The sequence below is a fragment of the Mustela lutreola genome, chromosome 4, assembly GCF_030435805.1.
Source record: "Mustela lutreola isolate mMusLut2 chromosome 4, mMusLut2.pri, whole genome shotgun sequence".
Taxonomy (NCBI): Eukaryota; Metazoa; Chordata; class Mammalia; order Carnivora; family Mustelidae; genus Mustela; species Mustela lutreola.
Genome location: NC_081293.1, coordinates 129,692,540 through 129,712,408, shown reverse-complemented (window position 1 = coordinate 129,712,408; position 19,869 = coordinate 129,692,540). Strand labels below are relative to the sequence as shown.

Below are 19,869 nucleotides of genomic sequence, written 5' to 3'. Positions count from 1 at the left end.
TGTTCAGTAGGGTATCTGCTTCTCCCCCTACCCTCTCTCCTCTCATGCTCTCCCTCTCTCTCATTCTGTCAAATAAATAAATAAAATTTTTACTTAAAAAAAAATGTTTTGATTCTTCTGTATCTTCCCAGGAAGTTGTATATATTTCCCCATGGGCAATCATATTAAAATCCAAACTCTCTAGCATGTCATTCCAGACCCTTCACAACCCAGCTTCAGATTCTGTTTTCAGTTCCTTCCCTTTCACTCCTCCTATCCATGCTCTTTGGCTTTACCAGTCCATTCCCTATAATGCTACACTTCGTGACATGACTTGGCTCTCAGTGTTTCCTCTGTGAGACAACACCCTTTTCCTCCTTCTTGTTCATGGAAAATAGAATTCCTCTCATGGCTCAAAATCTCTTGCATTGTGAGACCTTTCCAAGCTCCGCTGACAGAATTAATTTTTACCTCATCTGTCCCCCAACGTAGCTTCATGCCACCTCCTTCCACAGTCTTCATCATCCTGAAATTTAAATGTTCTTTTCTATGTCTCTAAATGGTGAGGGTCTTGAAGCTCGAAACTGTGTTATTCACTCCTTCCTACAACACCACCATATAATGGCTACTCAAAAAATATTTGCTGAAAGAACAGGAGATTGTGGTATGGTAAGTTAGCTGGATATTCACTCATTTGGTCAACATTTTAAAAATATTTAATGAACTTAATTTATGTGTCATACTAGGAAATGGAGATAAAGTTGTGAAATGGGGATCAAATGTCACCAAACTCCTATAGGCTGAGATTTACATTCTAGTGGGGAAGACAGACAAATCATAGGAGACTTCAGTACAGAGGAGCTGAAACTTGGTTTTATTCCCAGCATGTATAAAACAGCTAGATATTTATTCATGTTCATGAAATATGTTTCACAGTCAGACATGTTGCTAAATTCTGTAATTGATCATAAGTCAGAAGATAGAACATCTCTGATTTCCTAACTCAGACATTGTCCTCTCTGCTGGGGACTCCTCTCCATTTCTACCCATTTTCAGTTGGAAGGTCTGAGCCTTAAGAGTAACTTCCCCTGCCTCTCCTGATTTGTCCTCAGTTCAGGAACTCATATTGAATTCTTTCCATCTGATTGAGAACCTATCCCAGATTTCCTGCTTCTCTGATTTTACTTGCTAAATATCACAGTGGCTTTAAAACCTCACCTGTTTTAACCTAATGATCAAGGTTAACATGGCTGGTGATCAGGCTTATGGACCTCATGTACGGAATTCCTGACATGATGTGAGGGGACGAGCACTTCATGTGGGTGGTACTCTTCCCTGAAATCCATCACCATGAGACAACATCATGAGGGATGTTCTACAAAATACCTGAACAGTATTCTTCGAAAGAATCAAGGCCACGAAAAACAAGAGAATATTGAGAAACTATCATAGTTTCTTAGAGACCAGATGGGAGGAAGGAGATATGATTAAATGCAATGTGCTACTCTGTATGGGCTCCAGGAACACAAGACAGAAAGTATGAAAACAGGTGTACTACAAATATAGTTGTAGTTTAATTATTAGTATGGTACCCACACTGATGGCTTAAGTTGATAAACATACCATGGTTATAAAAGTTGTTATTATTAGAAATTAGGTGGGCACCTGGGTGGCTCAATGGGTTAAAGTCTCTGCCTTCGGCTCAGGTCATGATCCCAGGGTCCTGGGATCAAGTCCCACATCAGAGAGCCTGTTTTTCCCCACCCGCCCCCGGCCTGCCTCTCTGTCTACTTGTGATCTCTGTCTGTCAAATGAATAAAATCTAAAAAAAAAAAAAGAAAAGAAAAGAAATTAGGTGAAGGGTATAGCTTTCTGCACTGGTTTTACAACTCTTCTGTGAATTTAACAGTATTTCAAAATAAAGAGTTAAAAAGACACAACCCTAATCTGATGACTATTCATGCTGAACAGTTACTTTCAATTCTGAACCCCCAAATGCACCCAGATTTCTCCAAGTTATGCCACAGCAGTGAGCGAGGTAAGACCAGAGTTCATTCTCCTGAAAAAAGTTGAATTTACAGGGAGTCTGCCCTGGGTGCTGTCCTGACAGTCCTCTTGAGTCCTAGGCACAAGCTATGTGAGCTGGCCTGATGCTTTACGGTCTTCTAATCAGAGCCTCTCCCTGAGAGGTCAAAACTAATGTGTATGGAAAAGGGAAAGCTACAGTCCAAAAAACTAATATATAGAAAGATTCTTCTAAAAACTGGCCTACTAGGGGGGCCTGGGTGGCTCAGCAGTATGTTAAGCAGCTGCCTTTGGCTCAGGTGGTGATTCTGGGGTTCTGGTATTGTGCTCCGCATCAGGGCCCTGCTCAGCAGGAGTCTACTTCTTCCTCTCCCTCTGCCCCACCCCCCGCTTGTGCACATGCTCTCTCGCCCTCTCAAATAAATAATTATAATCTTAAAAAAGAAAAAAAAAAGGAATTGGCCTACTAATCTTCAGGGTCATAGTAAGTGGTACTCTACTATAATTTTCCGATGGCATCTGTGTGAACACAAGAATAAGGATTTATACCCATCAAAAATTGAAAAACAGATATTCAATGAGATGGTTAGAACTGGTATAACTTTGTAAAGAAAAAAGATTGCACTGAACTGGGATAACATTATAAAGAAAAAAGATTGCACTGAATAGCAACTTATTCAAAGGGGAAAAATATTTCCCATATAATTAGCATGTTAGAGTTAATGAATGGCACTGCTGATATAGAGTAGTGGCTCTCACATTTTTTGGCTGTTAAGGACACTTTATACTATTAAAAATCACAGAAGATCCCCAGGGGCACCTGGGTGGCTCAGTAGGTTAAACATCTAACTCTTGATTTAGGCTCAGATCAGGATCTCAGGATACCCTTTGGGCTCCACATTCAGCAAGGAGTGTGCTTCTCTTGTTCTCCATCTGTCCCTCCCCACACTTATGTATATGCACACCCTCTCTCTCTAAAATAGATAAATAAGTCTTTAAAAAAATTATAGAGGATCCTTAAAGATCTTTTGTATATATGGATTATAGTTATTGATATTTACCATATTTGAAAATAAAATTGATAATTTAAAATATTAATTTATTATTTCATTAAAAGCCCACTGTGCTGACATTAGATATTATTTTAATAAAAAATAACTATATTTCCAAGCAGAATTAGTGAGGTGGTGGCACTGCTTTACAGTTATGCAAATCCTTTTAAAAATGTCTAGCTGATACAAAACAGCTGGATTCTCGTTATCTGCTTCTGTATTTAATCTGTCCTATGTTATACTGCATTGGTTAAAGCAACTGAAGAAAATGTGGCCTCTCACAGATACATAGTTGGAAAAGAAAAAAGTATTTTAATAGCCCTTTCAGATAATCATGGATATATATTCTTTTATATTACAACAAAACTCAACATGCAGTAATTTCTCTCTCTCTCTTTTTTACTGAGATTTTATTTATTTGAGAGAGAGTGTGAGCGAGTGAGAGCACAAGTGGGAGGAAGGGACAGAGGGAGAAGCAGACTCTCCTCTGAGCGGGGAGCCCGATGTGGAACTCGATACCAGGCCCCCAAGATATGACCTGGACCGAAGACAGGTGCTTAACTGACTGAGCCACCCAGGTGCCCCCAACAAGTGATAATTTCTAAAGGGTCAGTGGTACTAGGAAATCTGAAATGGTATCAATGAATTCTTCATATTCCTTATTTTAAATCTATTGGTTTATTTCATATTTCCAGTGACTATTTTATCCATGTAGTGATTTTCTAAAATCATGCATAGATCATTTGGAAAATACGGATTCAATGTTTTTAGAGATTTTCAAACGTTGATATATTTTACTATATAATATAAAAAAATCATACGTGATTATACCACCATCCACTTTACCTGAGAAGTGTGTTTTGGGAACTATCAAGCTCACAGGGACAGATAAGGTTTACAAGTTTCCCCAAGTTCTAATTTTCTACTGAAAGCTTTAATTTTATCATTGACAGCAAAAGTGGTCAATTGTCTTCCTTGGGTGACAGACTCACTTTTTGTTCATGTTTGAGAAAATCATGTCTGATAAAATGCCAGGAAGAAAAACAGCTAGTAAACCCTGCAACTCAAACACCTGCACCAGAGCTTCCCCTTGAGACAACCACAGTAATCTGGAACATGGACGTGGCTTATGCCCACTTCCCAGTTAGTCCCACAGAATATTAAGACATTTACTCAAAGTGAGAGGTTTAAGAAAATGAATAATTTTTAATTCTTCATGGAAGACATTATTAAGTGAAACTGCCTTTGGAAAACACTTACCACTGTGGAGTGGTAAAACAAAACACCAATCTCCCCCCACCAAAAAAACCCCAAAAAACTATAAAACACACACACACACACAAACCCAAAACAAACCATAAAAAAACCCAACCCCCAAAACACACACACATGCAAAATCCAAAAAACTGCACACCAAAAACTAGTGCCTACAAATTCAGTTTGGTGCCCCTGCCTTAATTCATGCTGGCCCATTGCTTTTGCACCACTACTGGAAATGTCCTCAGTGCAAAAGGCCAAGGATATCTTAGTTTTATTATGCAAACAATCTTGACCCCCATGGAGCCTCTGGGGACCCCTAGGGTTTAGAGACCACACTGTGAGAACTGCTGATACAGAGGACAGACAGTTATAAGGATGCCTTATCTGCGGAGACCTTATCTGAGGGGAACCTGAAGGTGAAACTTTTAACAACAAGGTCACTCAATCTATAGAGCAGTGAACATATTCAGCAAAGGGAATTACAAATACAGGAACACTAATGTGAAATAAATACTATTTAGTTAATAGAAAGAAGATTAATTGAGAAGAATACAAAAGAGTAGAGATTCTATGAAGTCTGTGATTGCAGAGCTGAATGTGGAAGGCCAACTTGAAGGCAGGGAACAGAAAGAAGGATGGTGGATGAGACCAGATATGGACACAAGCACTACCTTCACCACCCGTCTGCATGGCCAGACACCTCCGTCTTGCCCATCTCAAGAGGTAGAAGGGCATCTTAGCTAAAAAGCCAGTCTGAACAATGGGAAACCGACTTAGAGATGACCAGACTCAATTCTCTTTTTTTTCTTAAAAAAATTTTTTTTGACAATCCTTCCTCTCAAAATAATTGATTTATTCATTTTATCGAATACATCTGTCAATTATTAACAAACTGACTGGCAGAATTAAAAAAAACCCCACCTGTCAGTTATTAACAAACTGAGTGACTGCAGCAGAATTAAAAAAAAAAAAAACAAAAACAAAACTTAACCTTAGATGAACCATTTCAAATAGTATTTCCTAGATTGTTTTCAAAGGCCACCTTCTGGACCACACAATAAAACTCCCAAATGAGGGGATGAGTGGATTCACGCTGATATTTAAAGTTTTAGATTTAACAAAACTAATGCAGCATATCTTGACAGCTATATTCAGTAGCTTAATGCTAAGCTTTTTATGCTGAATACAGAACAGAATGAATTTTCCACCAGTGTTTTGACTAGGAGGTTTTAAGATTCCTAGTCACTTAAGACAGCAGTCTGAGACTGCTTGATAAAACAAGCATTGGCTATTTCATAACTACCCATAAAAGCGTTCAATATTTAAGAGAAAAGAGAAACTCAAGGCAAAGACATTTTGAAAATATATGCTTGAACCAAAATCTGGACTCTGAGTAAACATCCTTCAGTAAACATCCAGAAAGACTTGCAGCTGTGGCATTTGCGACTTAAAATAACAAGATGAAGATCTCCAAGTAAAAGATAAATGATATCGTAAAAGTTTCTTATCAAAAGAAAATACATTTTCTGATGGGATTTATGTAGGGAAAGGCTTTATGCCAAAGCTTATTTCATACACTGTAGAAATACTGGAACCTTTCAATTTGGAGTTCAGTCTGAATATATGTGAGGCAATATTCTTTTCTGTTTTGCCATTACATTCTCTTTTTACAAACTGCAGATTAATTTTTCCTGTAAGGACACCTTTTTGGTTTAGTTTTGTCTGTAACTATGGCTACTGTAAGTTATTGACTTTATGGCAAAATATCAAATTCTAGATGAACTGACAACCAGGCAGTAATGAGATTGGAGAGCTTCCCCTTTAAAAAAAAAATTAAAAATTTAACATTATACCAAAATACGATACAGACATATTCTAAAATACATACACATATTTTCACATGGATTAGAACTACATCTCCCAAAGGGCAAATGCTCTCTTGTATAAATTAGATTGCAGGAGAATCGAGAACCCTGGTTTGATTTACGCAGCCTAGCTAACCGCTGACGATAAACACAAGCTCTGTTATAATTCAGTATGCAACTAAGCTAGTCTTCCATGCCAGCAGAGGGGGAAAAAAAATAAATAAATCATTCTTCTTTTCTGAAGTTGCCCATCTCTATCCATTTCTGTTGAATTGCCACAATTGCCCAGATAAAACATTTGAGAGTATGTCAGCTTTAATTAATGTAACATGACCTGATCATTTCCACAGTTAAGAATAAAGAAGTTTGCATACTTCAAATCCGAAGCTCAACCTGGAGATTATGCTAAGTTGCTTCATTCATAGTCCATACTCCTCTGCTCATGTCAGAAGGACAGCATTTGTCCCCTCTAGTGATAAACAAATTATACATGAAATCAATTCCACTTCACAATCATTTTCCCTATTGGGTATTATCTTTCCTTCTCTGCTCCCTCCAGTTAAGCCCACATCCTGTAACTTGCTAATGAGCTGGGGGCTTTCTGTTCCAGGTGGCACCCCCTGCCTCGAAGTCATGACATTTCCCATTTCGAATGCTGCTGGCATTTTTCGACAGCTCCTGCTAACTAGCCTTTTTGACCTGCACTAAGAGGAACTCATCTGATCGAATCCTCTAACCTGCCAATCATTCCAGCAAATGATCTTCACAGTCACTCCCAAGGCAGGAATGGAGGGGGGGAAAAAAAAAAAAAGGAAATGCGAAGGAGAGAATGAGGGAGTAGGCAAGCGGCTGCCTCTGCAGCTACCTAATGAGAATACTTTAAGTCTCTGAGGCAGCTGAAACACTAAAAAACTGGTGGGAAAATTAGGACACAACTGAATGCCTGGCTCTGTAATTACTGATTTCTTTCCATCCTGAGATCATTTTGAGAGCAACACCTCTGAGATGTGCCAGTTTCTAGAGAACACAAGAACACCCTACCTTTCGCAGAGAAAATAGATTTATTTCTCCTGCCACTATCAATATGCAATTCTCATAATCCCACTCTGCCAAACAGCATCCTTTGCAGAATTCATTATGTGCTATAAGCTTGTTAGGTGTGCATTTATTTGTAAACTAAGGATGAATATTATGTTTGCCACAATGAAGAAAGGACCTCCTTTTTTTTCCCCCCATATTTTAAACACTGCCATTTAGGGGTGTTGATTTTTACCCATTTACATAAAAACAAACAGGTATGGTGGAGGCTGGCTTTGTGCTCCGGAGGATTTAACACTGACAACAGAGGATAATCTGGGCATTCCTAATTAATGGAGATAAAATAATTTTTTCCTTCCAGATTTTTTTCTTGCTGTGAACAGTTCACTTAGTGGGTTCCCAGCCCACAGAATAACCCAATTACTTTAGAAAGAGAGATCCAGTACACGGATCACCACTCTAGGTATCTCAGTATGAATGGGATTTGTTGACCAAGGAATGATACAATATAATTATGCGTTATCATTACACCACTGTATGTAATAAGGTAAAATAAATACTGTACATGACTTAATTGCACATGATAATCACACATCTTTCCCCATTTATAGTAATTAGGCCAATAGCCCCATTTACAGTAATTATTATATGTAATTGAGGGCATTTTACTAATTGCATTGAAAATGATAATCTGGAGCAATTAAAAATCCAAGGGCACTATATATAATGCAAACTACATTAAGAGAATAGGGATAGTTTAAAGGAAAAAAAAATTCACCCGATATGGAAGTTAACGGTGCAGTACTTGATTCCATGGTTGGCATACGTGGTGAAATCTATTCTGAGATAAATTTCCATCAATTTCTGCAGCGTTGGTATTATTTTTGTCTTAGACTTTGTACATTGTTTCCTTGGGTGGAAAAATAATCCTTTGACTAATCTGTGATGTTATCCTAACAACTCTAGGACTGTTGAAAAATTATTCTACTTGGCTGTGAGTGTATAGTGTGTGTGTGTACATGTGTGCGCGCGCACGCATTGGTAAAGGAAACAGCTACCCTAAATTCCAAAAGAGACTTAGTAAATTATTCATTTGCACAAGCAATTTGATGTTCTTAAAAGCTTTATTCATAGAAGCATCTCAGAGTATTGCAAACATTTTGTTAAATATACTTGTAATAATTTAGCTAAAATCTTTTAACTGTGTTAGACTTGAAATACATTCGGGTTGCAGTTTTCATTACATTTGCTATCTCTGGAATTTTAATGTGCCTCAGGACCTGAATCCCTGGCTTTTGTCCCAGGGTCCCAGGGTCTATCCCTCCCTGATCCCACTCCCTGTTTCTGCCCAGACAAAGCTTCCATGTGAGGAATATCTCAGGAGGAGTGATGAGCATCTGTGGGACAATGGGAACAGTTTCAAGCTTCTTTTCGCCTTCCCTTCTCGACACTGTCATTTAGACATTGTCCTCCATGCATTCAAATGTCATCCCAGGCCATCAGCCCACTTCAACTCAAACAGCCTCCTTTTATGCTCAGACACTTCTTAGAGCATCCGCAGACCACAAAGACTGTCTAGTGGGACTCAGCTGCTATCCTGGTATTAATAATACAATACAGTGCACTTAGGGCATAGACGATTCCCTCTGTATCCCAAATTCATAAGAATCAACATTAAATGAAAGGGAAAAATAGAGCACCTGAACTGATTATAACTACTTGTTATATGTGACTGCTAACTTCATAATAGTTTGGCCAAGCATTCTAATAGATATCTTGCTTACTAGCCATATCACATCTTGTGCCCATCACCTATAAGAAAGCTTCATTCATATTATGCTGCTGGCTAAATAGTCCCTAAGAAATTAATTTGGGTTTGAAAAAGACAGAAGATGCCAGTTGCAGTGCCTTCCCCCCACCCTCACTCCACAATTTGAAAGCTCATCTGACCTGGAAAATCGAATCACAAAGATACAGCTAATTTTTGAGCATCCATGGACTGATGAACCAATTTGTGGAGCATCACACCAGTTTCTTCCCTTTTAGCCATTTTGCTTTTAAAAACCCTCAGAGAAAGTAAAACGAAAAGCAAGGGCAAAAAGCAAAATTTTTTAAATTTAAAAATATCACTCTAAATTCTGGTTTTAAGAAAAGCACACTGAAATACTTAAAGGTAATGGGGCATCATGTAAGTAAAAATAATGGTTTAGAAAAACAACGTGTATATACACGTGTGTGTGTGTGTGTGTGTGTATGAGAGATAGCAGGAGAGGGAAGGACGGAGAGACAATGAATATGATAAAGCAAATGTAGTAGAATGCAAACACTGGAAAGTAGATGAAGGGTAACAGGACTTCTCTGTACTCTTCTTGCAACTATTCTACAAGTCTGAAATTATGTCAATCCAAAAAAAAATACTTAAAAATATGTACCTGGGAAGCATGATGTATTTAACTTTATTTTCATTCTACTTTGTGACAGTCCCAGGACATAATTAAGCAGATTGAGACAGTAATGGCCTTCAAGTCCTTTGCTAATCCATTCATAGGGTTGGTGGTGGTGATGTAGGGTACAGATCAGAGGGGATACAAGGAGAGGCAAGGGTGGAGGGACAAGATGGGAGGGAGAGAAGAGAAGGGACAAGCACCCTTAGCCTACTATTTTACATCTGAGTTTAGAGGCGATAATAGACTCTCCAGAGTGTAGGGAAGCTAAGGAAAGGGGGGGTGTAGATGGGGTGGGAAAAGCAAACCGCCAACATTCCAGCCTCTTCTCAATCTGGTGTTCATAACATGCATTATGCATTTGTGGTTCACAGCATCCTCAATTTCCCCAAATGAGATGTATTTTTTTCGTCTGCAGCAATGTAGGAGTAATGACAAAAACCAGGGATTCTTCCAGTTAAAACCTGTGGGGAACACTAAGGTTTGTTTCCTCCTCTGCCTGCTTCTTCCACAACTATTGTCAACTGCATGAGACAACAGAGATAATAAAACTGTAGTCATTTGACAGGGAAAATAATCCGTAGGATCACACAGAAAATAAGTTATTGCAGGAAAAAACCCAGAAAACTCCCTGATGCTAAAGGGAAGCTACAACTAATACCTGAATTTCTTACACTGTGTTAAGTGTTAATAAGTACTATCGCCTTTTGTGTCTGTAGTTGAGAAAATGCAACATGGCTTAAAAAGACCTTTCGTCAAAAATATCACACAACGAGAATGCTGCTATGCCATTAAAATTGGAATTTCCTTCTGTACTTGTTTGATTTCTTCCCTTGGTAATGTACAGGCCAGGCAAGGTGCCTTCTGGCTATACTCCTTGCTTTGTAGAAGCTTCAGAGACCGCTAAACCCAGAGCTCTCTCCTGAGGGGTTCCTTGAGAAAAGACTGGCCCTGTTCACAGCTCAGCAGAAGGGATCAGGGCTCTGTGCTGGGCCCAGGGCAATCTAGTCAGTCAGCAGCTTATGGAGTGATCTGGATTGACACAACAACCTAGCTCAAAGCTTTGTTTTCTGCTTCATGAGGATGCCTACACCAATCAGAGCTGCTCCTGAGGAGGGCTGGAATCTGAGGAAAAGAGCTCACTGACAGACTATCCTGGAAACAGAGGGATGAAGGGAAATGACAATAAGCAGGATTCATGAATAAGCAGAAACGGGCGGGCGGAAGCCATGAGATGAAGAAAAGAGGAAAATGTTAGCCAAGGCACAGCTGGAAAAAGCAAGCTGCCATAACGTCACAGCACAGAGGACAGCAAGGGCTGGTGGCTACCACAGGAGCAGTTACCAGAGCTCAGATGGTGGTTCAGGAGGTAGACAAAGTAAGGCTCCCGTTGGATTCTGATGGACGCCCAGTCTTTGTGAGGCCTGTCTGTGCAGCTGTGTAGGCTGTCAGCCTTGTTCTGCCTAATTTCCCAAAGCAACCTCAACAAAGACCACTGTTAACTGAAGAAACCTGACCGTGTCTCCTTTCTCTGTAAGATCCCAACACCAACAACCTCGTGATCTCTCCTGTTCCTGCAGCACAGCCCTTCCTGTCATTCCCAATGCTGTCTCTGCCCCTCTCACTCTGCCACCTGTCTTCTCACTTGAAGGCGCCCCTTCCCTACACATTTCAAGCTTCTCTTAGACGGCTATCGTCTAGAACCGAAACATAGTTTTACTGGTTGAATGCCGTTTAATTTTCCCGATTCCTTTGTTACAAGGCAAGCAGGGTAAATGGGCTTCATCAGTGCTGTCCAGAAGAGTGTTCTGTGACACTAGAGAGGTTCTGTGTCTGCCCGGTCCCCAGTAAGTGGCCACAAGTCATGTGGAGCTAAAGAGCACTTGAGATGGGGTTCTGCTACTGAGGAAACAAAATTCTGATTTAATTTTAATTGTTAAAAATTAAATGGAAAGAGCACACGTGGCTAGGGGATTTCCATGTTGGATAGTGTAACCACGGTATTCTTCCTTAAAAGAATAAGGAAAGGAAGGAAAGGGATGGATTTTCCTATTCTGTCTTTAGTTGATTATTTTATTTCATAATAAATAAATGAAATAAGTTCATTGTTTAGTTCTCAAATATTTACTGAAGATTTCATAATATATGGTTCAAGGGCTACCTGCATTAACATCCTCTGGGGTCCTCTTCAAAGTGGATTCATGGACCCCAGGAACTTGTGATTTTAAAAACTCCCCAGGGCATTAGAACACCTGAACTAATGTTCAGATAATAATGCCAGAGGGTCTTTCTTACCCCTGTATTCAGCAAGAGGAGTAGACAGAGTAACCAGGCAGTTCCTATCTCAATTTAGAATGACTGGAAAATTAAGTTTAGCACAGGTGCGTGTTTGGGATTCCTGGATGCAAATGTGAGTGATACAAATGGATGTGGTATTTAATGGCTCTGGTCTTTTCTTTGGGAAAAATTTCAATGCACATTTTAAGGCTCTCTCAGACTTTAGGATGGTCTTAGCCTAAAAAGAGTGGGGACAATATCTCTGAAAGCATTAGTCTACTAACATCTTTAGAGGATAACAAACAAAGGAAGCACAGTATTTTGACCATCTAATAGCACCTAACCCATTAAAAAAAATTTTTTTTAAAGATCCTATTTATTTGACAGAGATGACAAGTAGGCGGGGGAGGGGGGGAAGCAGGCTCCCTACTGAGCAGAGAGCCCGATGTGGGGCTCGATCCCAGGACTCTGGGATCATGACTTAAGCCGAAGGCAGAGGCTTTAACCCACTGAGCCACCCAGGCACCCCACATACCCCATTTTTAACTTAGGTGCAGGGAGTTTTCTTTTCTTTTAATTTGGTTATAAGATTCTGAAACCAAAGTTGCTTTCTGCTGCAAAGAAAAATGCTTCTCATTAGCTTTTTTCCACTAAGGCCACTTTATGCAAATCCAGTATTATTAACTAAATAATTGAAGTGACCTTAGTATGCAAGTTTAGAAACAATTTGGCACTGAGGTATAGGTGGAAAGTCAGGACTTAGAACCGTTCTCCATCATCTCAAAAAGAGAAGTGAAGCAATGCACTTTTCACCCTGACTTGCGAGATTCCCCAAAGACATGTGGCTGAAATGCTAGATTACAGTTTTAGCTTCGTTGGGCCCTGAACCTCTTCCCACCCCTCTTCTTTCCCAATCCCTTTGGGCTTTACAGAGAGCCCAGAATTGGTACCTTTGAGAAAAACTAAACATGCCACAGCCTGCTCAAAACAGTTAATTAATTCATCAATGACAAAACCAAAATCTAGGGAATTATATGTTTTTCTGTACAAATGCTCTTATTTATGTAGACTTTTTGCTCTGTCATATCTACAATACAGACATTAATATTCCGGTATTGGTCAGAGTAAGTTCCACACCCAGATGTAGCAGGTCCACATACAGGTTATATTATTTGATCTCTAAGATGGCCTCATTTGAGTAAAGTTAAAAACTCGCAAGGTGAGAAATTAAAAGAGTTTCTTTTTCTGCTGGCTGACAGAAAACTCTTAGAATCCAGCTGTTACCTCAATATAATGTTGACTCGAGCTGAGGTATTTGGATTTGGAAGAAAGCAACATAAACAATAACATTAGAGCCTCAAAAGTTGATGTAAAAAGGAGAAAACGCAAAGAGAACATATATGTATTATTATCAAATAATTCTAGAGGAATTAGCCTGCATAACCTTAAATCTAGCTCAAAATATATACTGCAAAGAAAATACATTTTCCTAAAAGCCTTCAAAACCAGGATGACTGGTTTTGATTAGCAATTCCTGAGACCTTACGGGCAGTGTTTCTATCCAGTCAGCTTGACTTGATTTTGCAAGGAGAAGCTGACATGAAGCACCTACGAGCAGCTTTGACTGGCTAGGTAGGCTCAGGCAACACAAATGAAATCCACCTTTGGTTTTGTTTTACTAAATTGGCTGTGGGATTTCTAAAGCCAGGCACCCTCATTATGGTAACGCAGCCTAAATACTTTTAAAAACCATATGCTACAAACCTCATGAATTAAAACTATTCTCAGACCCAGGAGGTAACTCAGCCCACTCTTTGTGTGACCAACTGAAATTCAGAATGGGAATACAAACACTATGGAGGGAATGAACTTGTGCTATGTAACATTTTTATTCAATGGGGAGAAATAACCTGAAGAAGGCAGACTTTCAAGCACGGAGCAGCAAGTCTATCAGTAACATTTTCTGACTGGCATTTATACATCACATTTTACCTGGGGATCTTTCATTTCCATCATTCAAAAGTCACCACCATATTCCCGAGAGGCACACTGATGTAGGCAACAGCGAAGTCCCCCATACAGCTCAAGGTTGTGGCACATCACCCCCAAGACAAGGGGGACAGTTTCATTTGTTCTTTTTGCCATGCTGGCAATTCAGCCCTATTCACATATTTTCTATTAAGAAGAAGAAGGAAGAGGGGCTCTTGCAATGCTGTGTATATCCTTCGATTGACTGGAACATTTAATTACTGAATATCCACACGAGCAAGGCATATTTGGACTAGCAAATAAAAAGCCTTCCCCACAAAAAAAGTGTGTTCTCTATTTGTTTCAGAGTTATGTTACATTAAACAGAAAGATATATATAGGCATAAAATTCCAACAAAACACCAAAAAAAAAAAAAAAAAAAAAAGAAAGAAAGAAAAGAAAAGAAAATCCAGACATTTCCATCTGGCAATAAAGACACAGCCCTTTCAGAAGTGGCTGTCTTCTGCTTGTTTCTGTGAAGCATGTGTGACTAGAACAGGCTAGAGATGGCCTTGTTTAGAGGATGCTTCCTACCTGCAAAAGAGCAGGGGTCAAGGAATCGAACAGGGAAAAAAAGAAAAACTTCATCCTCATGATAAGGTCTGTACTAAGGGCCAGGGAGGAATCAGATGTTGGCTAAGTAGCCCACACGGCAGCGGAGCTAAACGAGGGAGCTGTGTTTTTTCCAAGGGAAGCAGCCACAATTCAGTTATACACACAAAATTCTGGCAGGACTGTGAGCCCAGTAGTGCCAGAGTTGCTGATTTAAAAAAAAAAAAAAAAAAAAAAGAAAAAAAGGCCAAGAATTCAGACTTTGTGTAAAATCTCTCCATTTAAAAATGAGAGCCACAAATCTGGAAAATTGTGTGGACCCAATAAAGCAGATCTGTGACTTAGATACAGCCCAAGGCTCAACCTTTTTCTAACCTCAACGAAGAATGTATGAGCAGTTAAAATGATTTGCTTATAGCTGAAATGGTTTGTTTATGATTGCATAAATAAAATACAGTGTTGGCTAGGATCCAGTAGGTACCCAAAAACATGACTAACTGTACTGTCCTCAGTAGAATCTGTGCTGAATGCCATAATGAACACAAGAGATTCATAGGATATGTAGGGGGAAAAAGAAGAATCTGAAATAGCCCATTTAAAAGATCTATTCAATGTCTATTCATTATTACTTTCCAGGCAAAGTAGGTCACCTTACCTGTGCTTTCTTGAGAATGCTGTGCTCATCAGTGCTTGCTATTTGATAGACTTTTGCCATAACTATTGTTTTTCCCGAAGGCCCGCATGCTTTCTCCAGCTTCTGGCTGTAATCTTACATTTGGGACGGTAAAAATAGAAGACACTGTGGAATAAAGAGAATAAACAGAATAAAGAGTTTCCATTTATATATTTATAGATTCTTTATAATCTTTCCTTGTAAAACACAGAAACTGAGATGCAACTCCAGATGTCCAGCCCATAAAACATCATGGTATATGTTGGTCTCTGAAATGTCAAGTGGTGATAGCCACAGACACATCAACAAAGATTTATACGCACATATGACAGCATGCTCTGCCTTCCCGTCAGAACCACAGGGCAGCTGATACACGTGCTCAGAGTTCTCTGATCTAGAACAATGAACTTGGGTTGGAAACAACCTATCCTGCACTTCCTTCATGCCATTCTTTCATTTGTTCCCTGGAGAAATATTTATGGAGCCCCACACTCTTCTAGGTATTTTGGAATCCTGCAGTGTATAAACCAGAATGAAAAAAAAAATCCTTGTTCTTGTTGGTTCCATTCGGGGGAAGACAGATGATAAACAAACAAGTATATGAATTAGCATTAAGTGTTATGAAGAAAAATCAAGCAGGGACGAGAAACTGGAAATGCCGGGGTGGAGGAAGGTCAGTGAAGGCTTTCTCTTCTCTCTTTCTCTCTCTCTCTTTTTTTTTTTTTCCTGTCTCTCTCTCTCTCTCTTTTTAAAGATTTTATTTATTTGACAGAGAGAGAGGGAGAGAGAGAGAGAGAGAGAAAGCACAAGCAGGCAGAGGGAGAAAGAGAAGCAGGCTCCTTGCCGAGCAAGGAGCCTGATGCAGGACTCAATCCCAGGACCCTGGGATCATGACCTGAGCTGAAGGCAGCTGCTTAACCCACTGAGCCATCCAGGCATCCCTCTTTCTTTTTTTCTTTCTTTCTTTTTTTTCTTTCCTTCCTTTCTCTCTCTCTCTCTCTCTTTCTTTATTTCTTAAGTAGGCTCCAACACCTACCATGGAGTCCAATGCAAGGCTTGAACTCACAACACTGAGATTAAGACCTGAGCTGAAATCAAGACTTGGACGCTAAACCAATTGAGCTGCCTTGCTACTCCTAGGGCTTTCTTGATAAGGTATATTTGAGCAGAGACCAAGGAGGTGAGAATGCAAGCCAGGCACAAATCTAGAGGAAAAGCAAGCACAAATGACAGGAATAGGAAAGAGCAAAGGCTGACACCAAGGAGCAAGACAAGAAGCAGGCAATACAAAGTCTATTGTACAATGCAGGTAAAAGAGAACAGGAAGTGACGTGGGGCAGGGTGATAGCAGTGAAGAAGTGAGGACTGGTGTGCCCTTGCTCTATCTGGAAGGGAGAGCCAACAGGGTCTTTGGGAGAACTGGGGTTGAGTGTGATACAAGAAGAAGCGTCGAGGACAGCTTCCATCAGGGGGAAGGACCATGTTGCCATTTATTGACAAGGGGGAGACGAGAGAAGGAACAAGTGTGGAGGGAAAGATCAGTTCAGTTTTGGTGACATTAAGTTCGAGATGCCTACCAGAGGGCCAAATGGAGATGCTGAAGAGTTGGTGGAAATGCAAGTCTGGAGTCAGGGAAGGTGGGACTGGAGACAGAAATTTGGAAAATGTCAATGTATAGATGATACTGAAAATCATGAGAGTGAATGAGATCACGGAGGCTCTGAGAGTGTATACAGATAGAAAGACCTGGGGATGATGTGCTGGAGCACTCTAAAAGTGAGAGGACTGGCCGATGAGGAGAATGCCACAAAGAAGTCTGCAGAGAAGAGTTTAGGGAAGCAAAAGGAAAACCCTGGGAGGATCCCGTCCTGGAATCCAAGCGAAGGAAATGTTACCAGGAAGCAATAGTACATAGTTGGATCTAGATGAAGGCTAAGGAAAGATCAATGGACAGAGACTTCAAGAACAGTCTGGAGCCTTGCACACGAAAGAAAGCCTTGTTCAAAAGGACTCACGAGAGAATGGATGTCTAGGAACTGGAAGGAGTACATTTGTGTGAACCGGGTTGTGTTTGTCTTATTTTGAAGAAGACGGTATAAGGCTGCATTAATGGCTATAATGATGTTTTAGGATAATATACAGGACATATATAGGAATGAGCAGGAAAACTCACAAACATCATAGCTGGAAAGGTCCTGAGGGATCACCATGTCTCTAAATGAGAAACCAGGAGCCCAAGGAGACCAGGGCATTTGCCCAAAGTCACCTGGCCAGCTCCACTGAAGCTAGAAGCCAGGTGGTCTGACTCCCAGTTCGGGGCTCTTCACACTGCACCAATTTGCTGGCCTTCTTTTACCGCAGATCTGAGTTTTGTGAATTAGCAAATGAATGTAATAAAATCAAGGACTCTGCGCTATGAAGTGTATTTTGTTCATTTACTTTGACAAGGGTAGTTCAGCTTCAATAATTTATGTAACTTGATAGTATACACAGGAGAATGCCCTGTGGTGTATTTGGGAAAAGTAATGAATTTCTTCTAAATCAGCCCTCCATTTATTTCCCGGCAATTAAATTTCTGCAAAGAAGTGGGCCAAGGCTGTTGGGGTTTCAGGATAGAGGGAGAATGACAGGGTGCCACCAGAATCAGCCAGCTTTAACTACCAGATCCCCAGGTATGACTATTCTTGCTTGATGAATGTATAATTCCCCCTTTGGTGGCCCACTAACACATCACTCCTAAATTTTGGTATTATGTAAACTACTGAGATTTTAAGGGATGGTATAGTAAAGATATTTTATTGTTAAATGTTCTTTCAAAGCAAAGCAGAGTCTGACATAAGCATACAACTTCATTTTTATACAAATCCACAGAACCACCATAATGCTTTGTTTAACCAGGATTCTAACAACACTCAATACCCTTCTCACAGAGCTGGATACATTAAAGTAGGCCAAGAAGGCTCAAGCTCACTTTTAATTTATTTTTGTTCCAATTTTCTCCTTTTAACCCAGTTTTGCTTTCTGCTTGCATCCTTTTGTGGACATTCTTTTTTAAAAATGCTATGAACTATCTTTAAGAATGTAAGCACTATGGACTGAATGGCCTTCCTCCCAAATTCATATGTTAAAACCTTAATTCTCAACCTGATGGCATTTGGATATGGAGACTGTGGGTAGTAGTTAGGTTAAAGGAGGCTGTGAGGGTAGGGCCCATATGATGTGATGTTAGGCCTTTTCTAAGAAGAAAAGAGAGAGGGAGAGACTTCTCTGCCATTTGAGGACACAGCTAGGTGGCTTTCTGCAAGTCAGGCAGAGGCTTCACCAGAACAAAATGTGCCAGCATGTCCATCTTGGACATCCTAGCTTCCGGAACTAAGAGAAATAAATGCTAGGTGTTTAAGCCACCACAAGCTAAGGTATATTTTGTTATAGCAGCCTGAGCAGGCGAATACAGTGACGTTCCCACATTTGACAAATCTAAACCAGTCTTTGGTTGCTTAAGACAATCCATTTTATTCATTCATTCATTCACTTAATTCATTCATTCATTCATTCATTTTTAAGACAATCCATTTATTGGCTCTGCAACACTTCTTCCCAGATGGACCTCCTTCCTTGTTAAAGGAAGCACGTGAGGATATCAACCTTGCTGCTGCCATCTGCCAGGTGGTAAACTTTATCAGACTCCATACTAATGGGAAATTTAATTTGAATAATTTTTAAATATAGTTTGCAGAATTATCCTAGATAACAGAATCCCTGGCGGAAGTCCTTTCACCTACAAGAGCTAGTTCCCAAAGTTTCCGAAGTCTAGGAATTTTGTTTTGTAAACATGTTTACAAGGACTACCACGTTGTTCTAAATGGAATTGACTATAGTATTTAATACTGGGATTCTCCTTTCTTGGGACTGGATTTATGCTTCATAATGATTATCTGCTAGGCACAGAAATAGCATTTCTGTAACTCAAAATTGTTACCGGAGGCATTTAGCAGAATCTTGCTTTAAAAATATAATGATTTTTCATCTTTATTCTCCCCCCTTCAAAAGGTTTCACTGCTCCTGATGTTTAACGTTAATGCAAAGACGTGTTTCTGCCAATGAATATCGCCTTATGGTTATGCTTCTGCAAATAGCCTGCTGTGAGCTGATAAAGGGATTAATGCAGCCAAAATTCTTAATCTGTGAAATTACAAATTAAATTCTCATATTAAAAATACCACCCTGAGGTATTTTTTGTGGTTTTAATTCCCCTCTGGTGTTCTGCATACATTGTGCTTGTTAATGACGGGGACAAGGCTGTCTCTGGTGGCAGCCTGCTGCCGAGTGATAATGTGTAGGCATTTACTTACTGATAGAAACTGGATTTAACCACTGGCTGATAAACTAAGTGGCAAGTGGGTAATAAGTCCATATTAACAGAAAAGTACTACGACAGAATTCAGAATTCGTAGACCATCAAAATCCTGGCTTAAACTCAATCATCGAGTCAGATGGGATTGAGATGTCACCAAGGAGGAGTGATATCAAGTTACAAGTCATACTAAATGGGAAAACAAACCATATGTTTGAATTTGATGAGCCATAAACTAATGAGCCCATTTGTATCTTTTTTTGCCAGAACAGAAAGATGTGTCACTAATTCATGATTTTTCCACAGAAATTTCATTATTGA

At 39.7% G+C, this 19,869-nt stretch overlaps 1 protein-coding gene across 5 annotated transcripts in view; it reads right to left on the bottom strand.

The window, feature by feature from the left end:
- The window catches only part of CDK14 (cyclin dependent kinase 14), a 732,611-nt gene that overhangs the window by 75,647 nt on the left and 637,095 nt on the right, over positions 1–19,869 (bottom strand). Inside the window, exons 14-15 of one of the 5 annotated variants that reach the window (XM_059171071.1) lie at positions 15,177–15,320; positions 8,229–14,115 (exon numbers count right to left, since the gene is read on the bottom strand). The exons of 3 other annotated variants lie outside the window; for them this stretch is intronic. In XM_059171071.1, coding sequence (XP_059027054.1) covers positions 15,205–15,320 — 116 coding nt within the window. In that variant the 3' untranslated portion in view covers positions 8,229–14,115; positions 15,177–15,204. Of the gene's footprint in view, positions 1–8,228; positions 14,116–15,176; positions 15,321–19,869 lie in introns of those variants that run through there. One more of the 5 variants, XM_059171072.1, reaches the window with a different exon arrangement.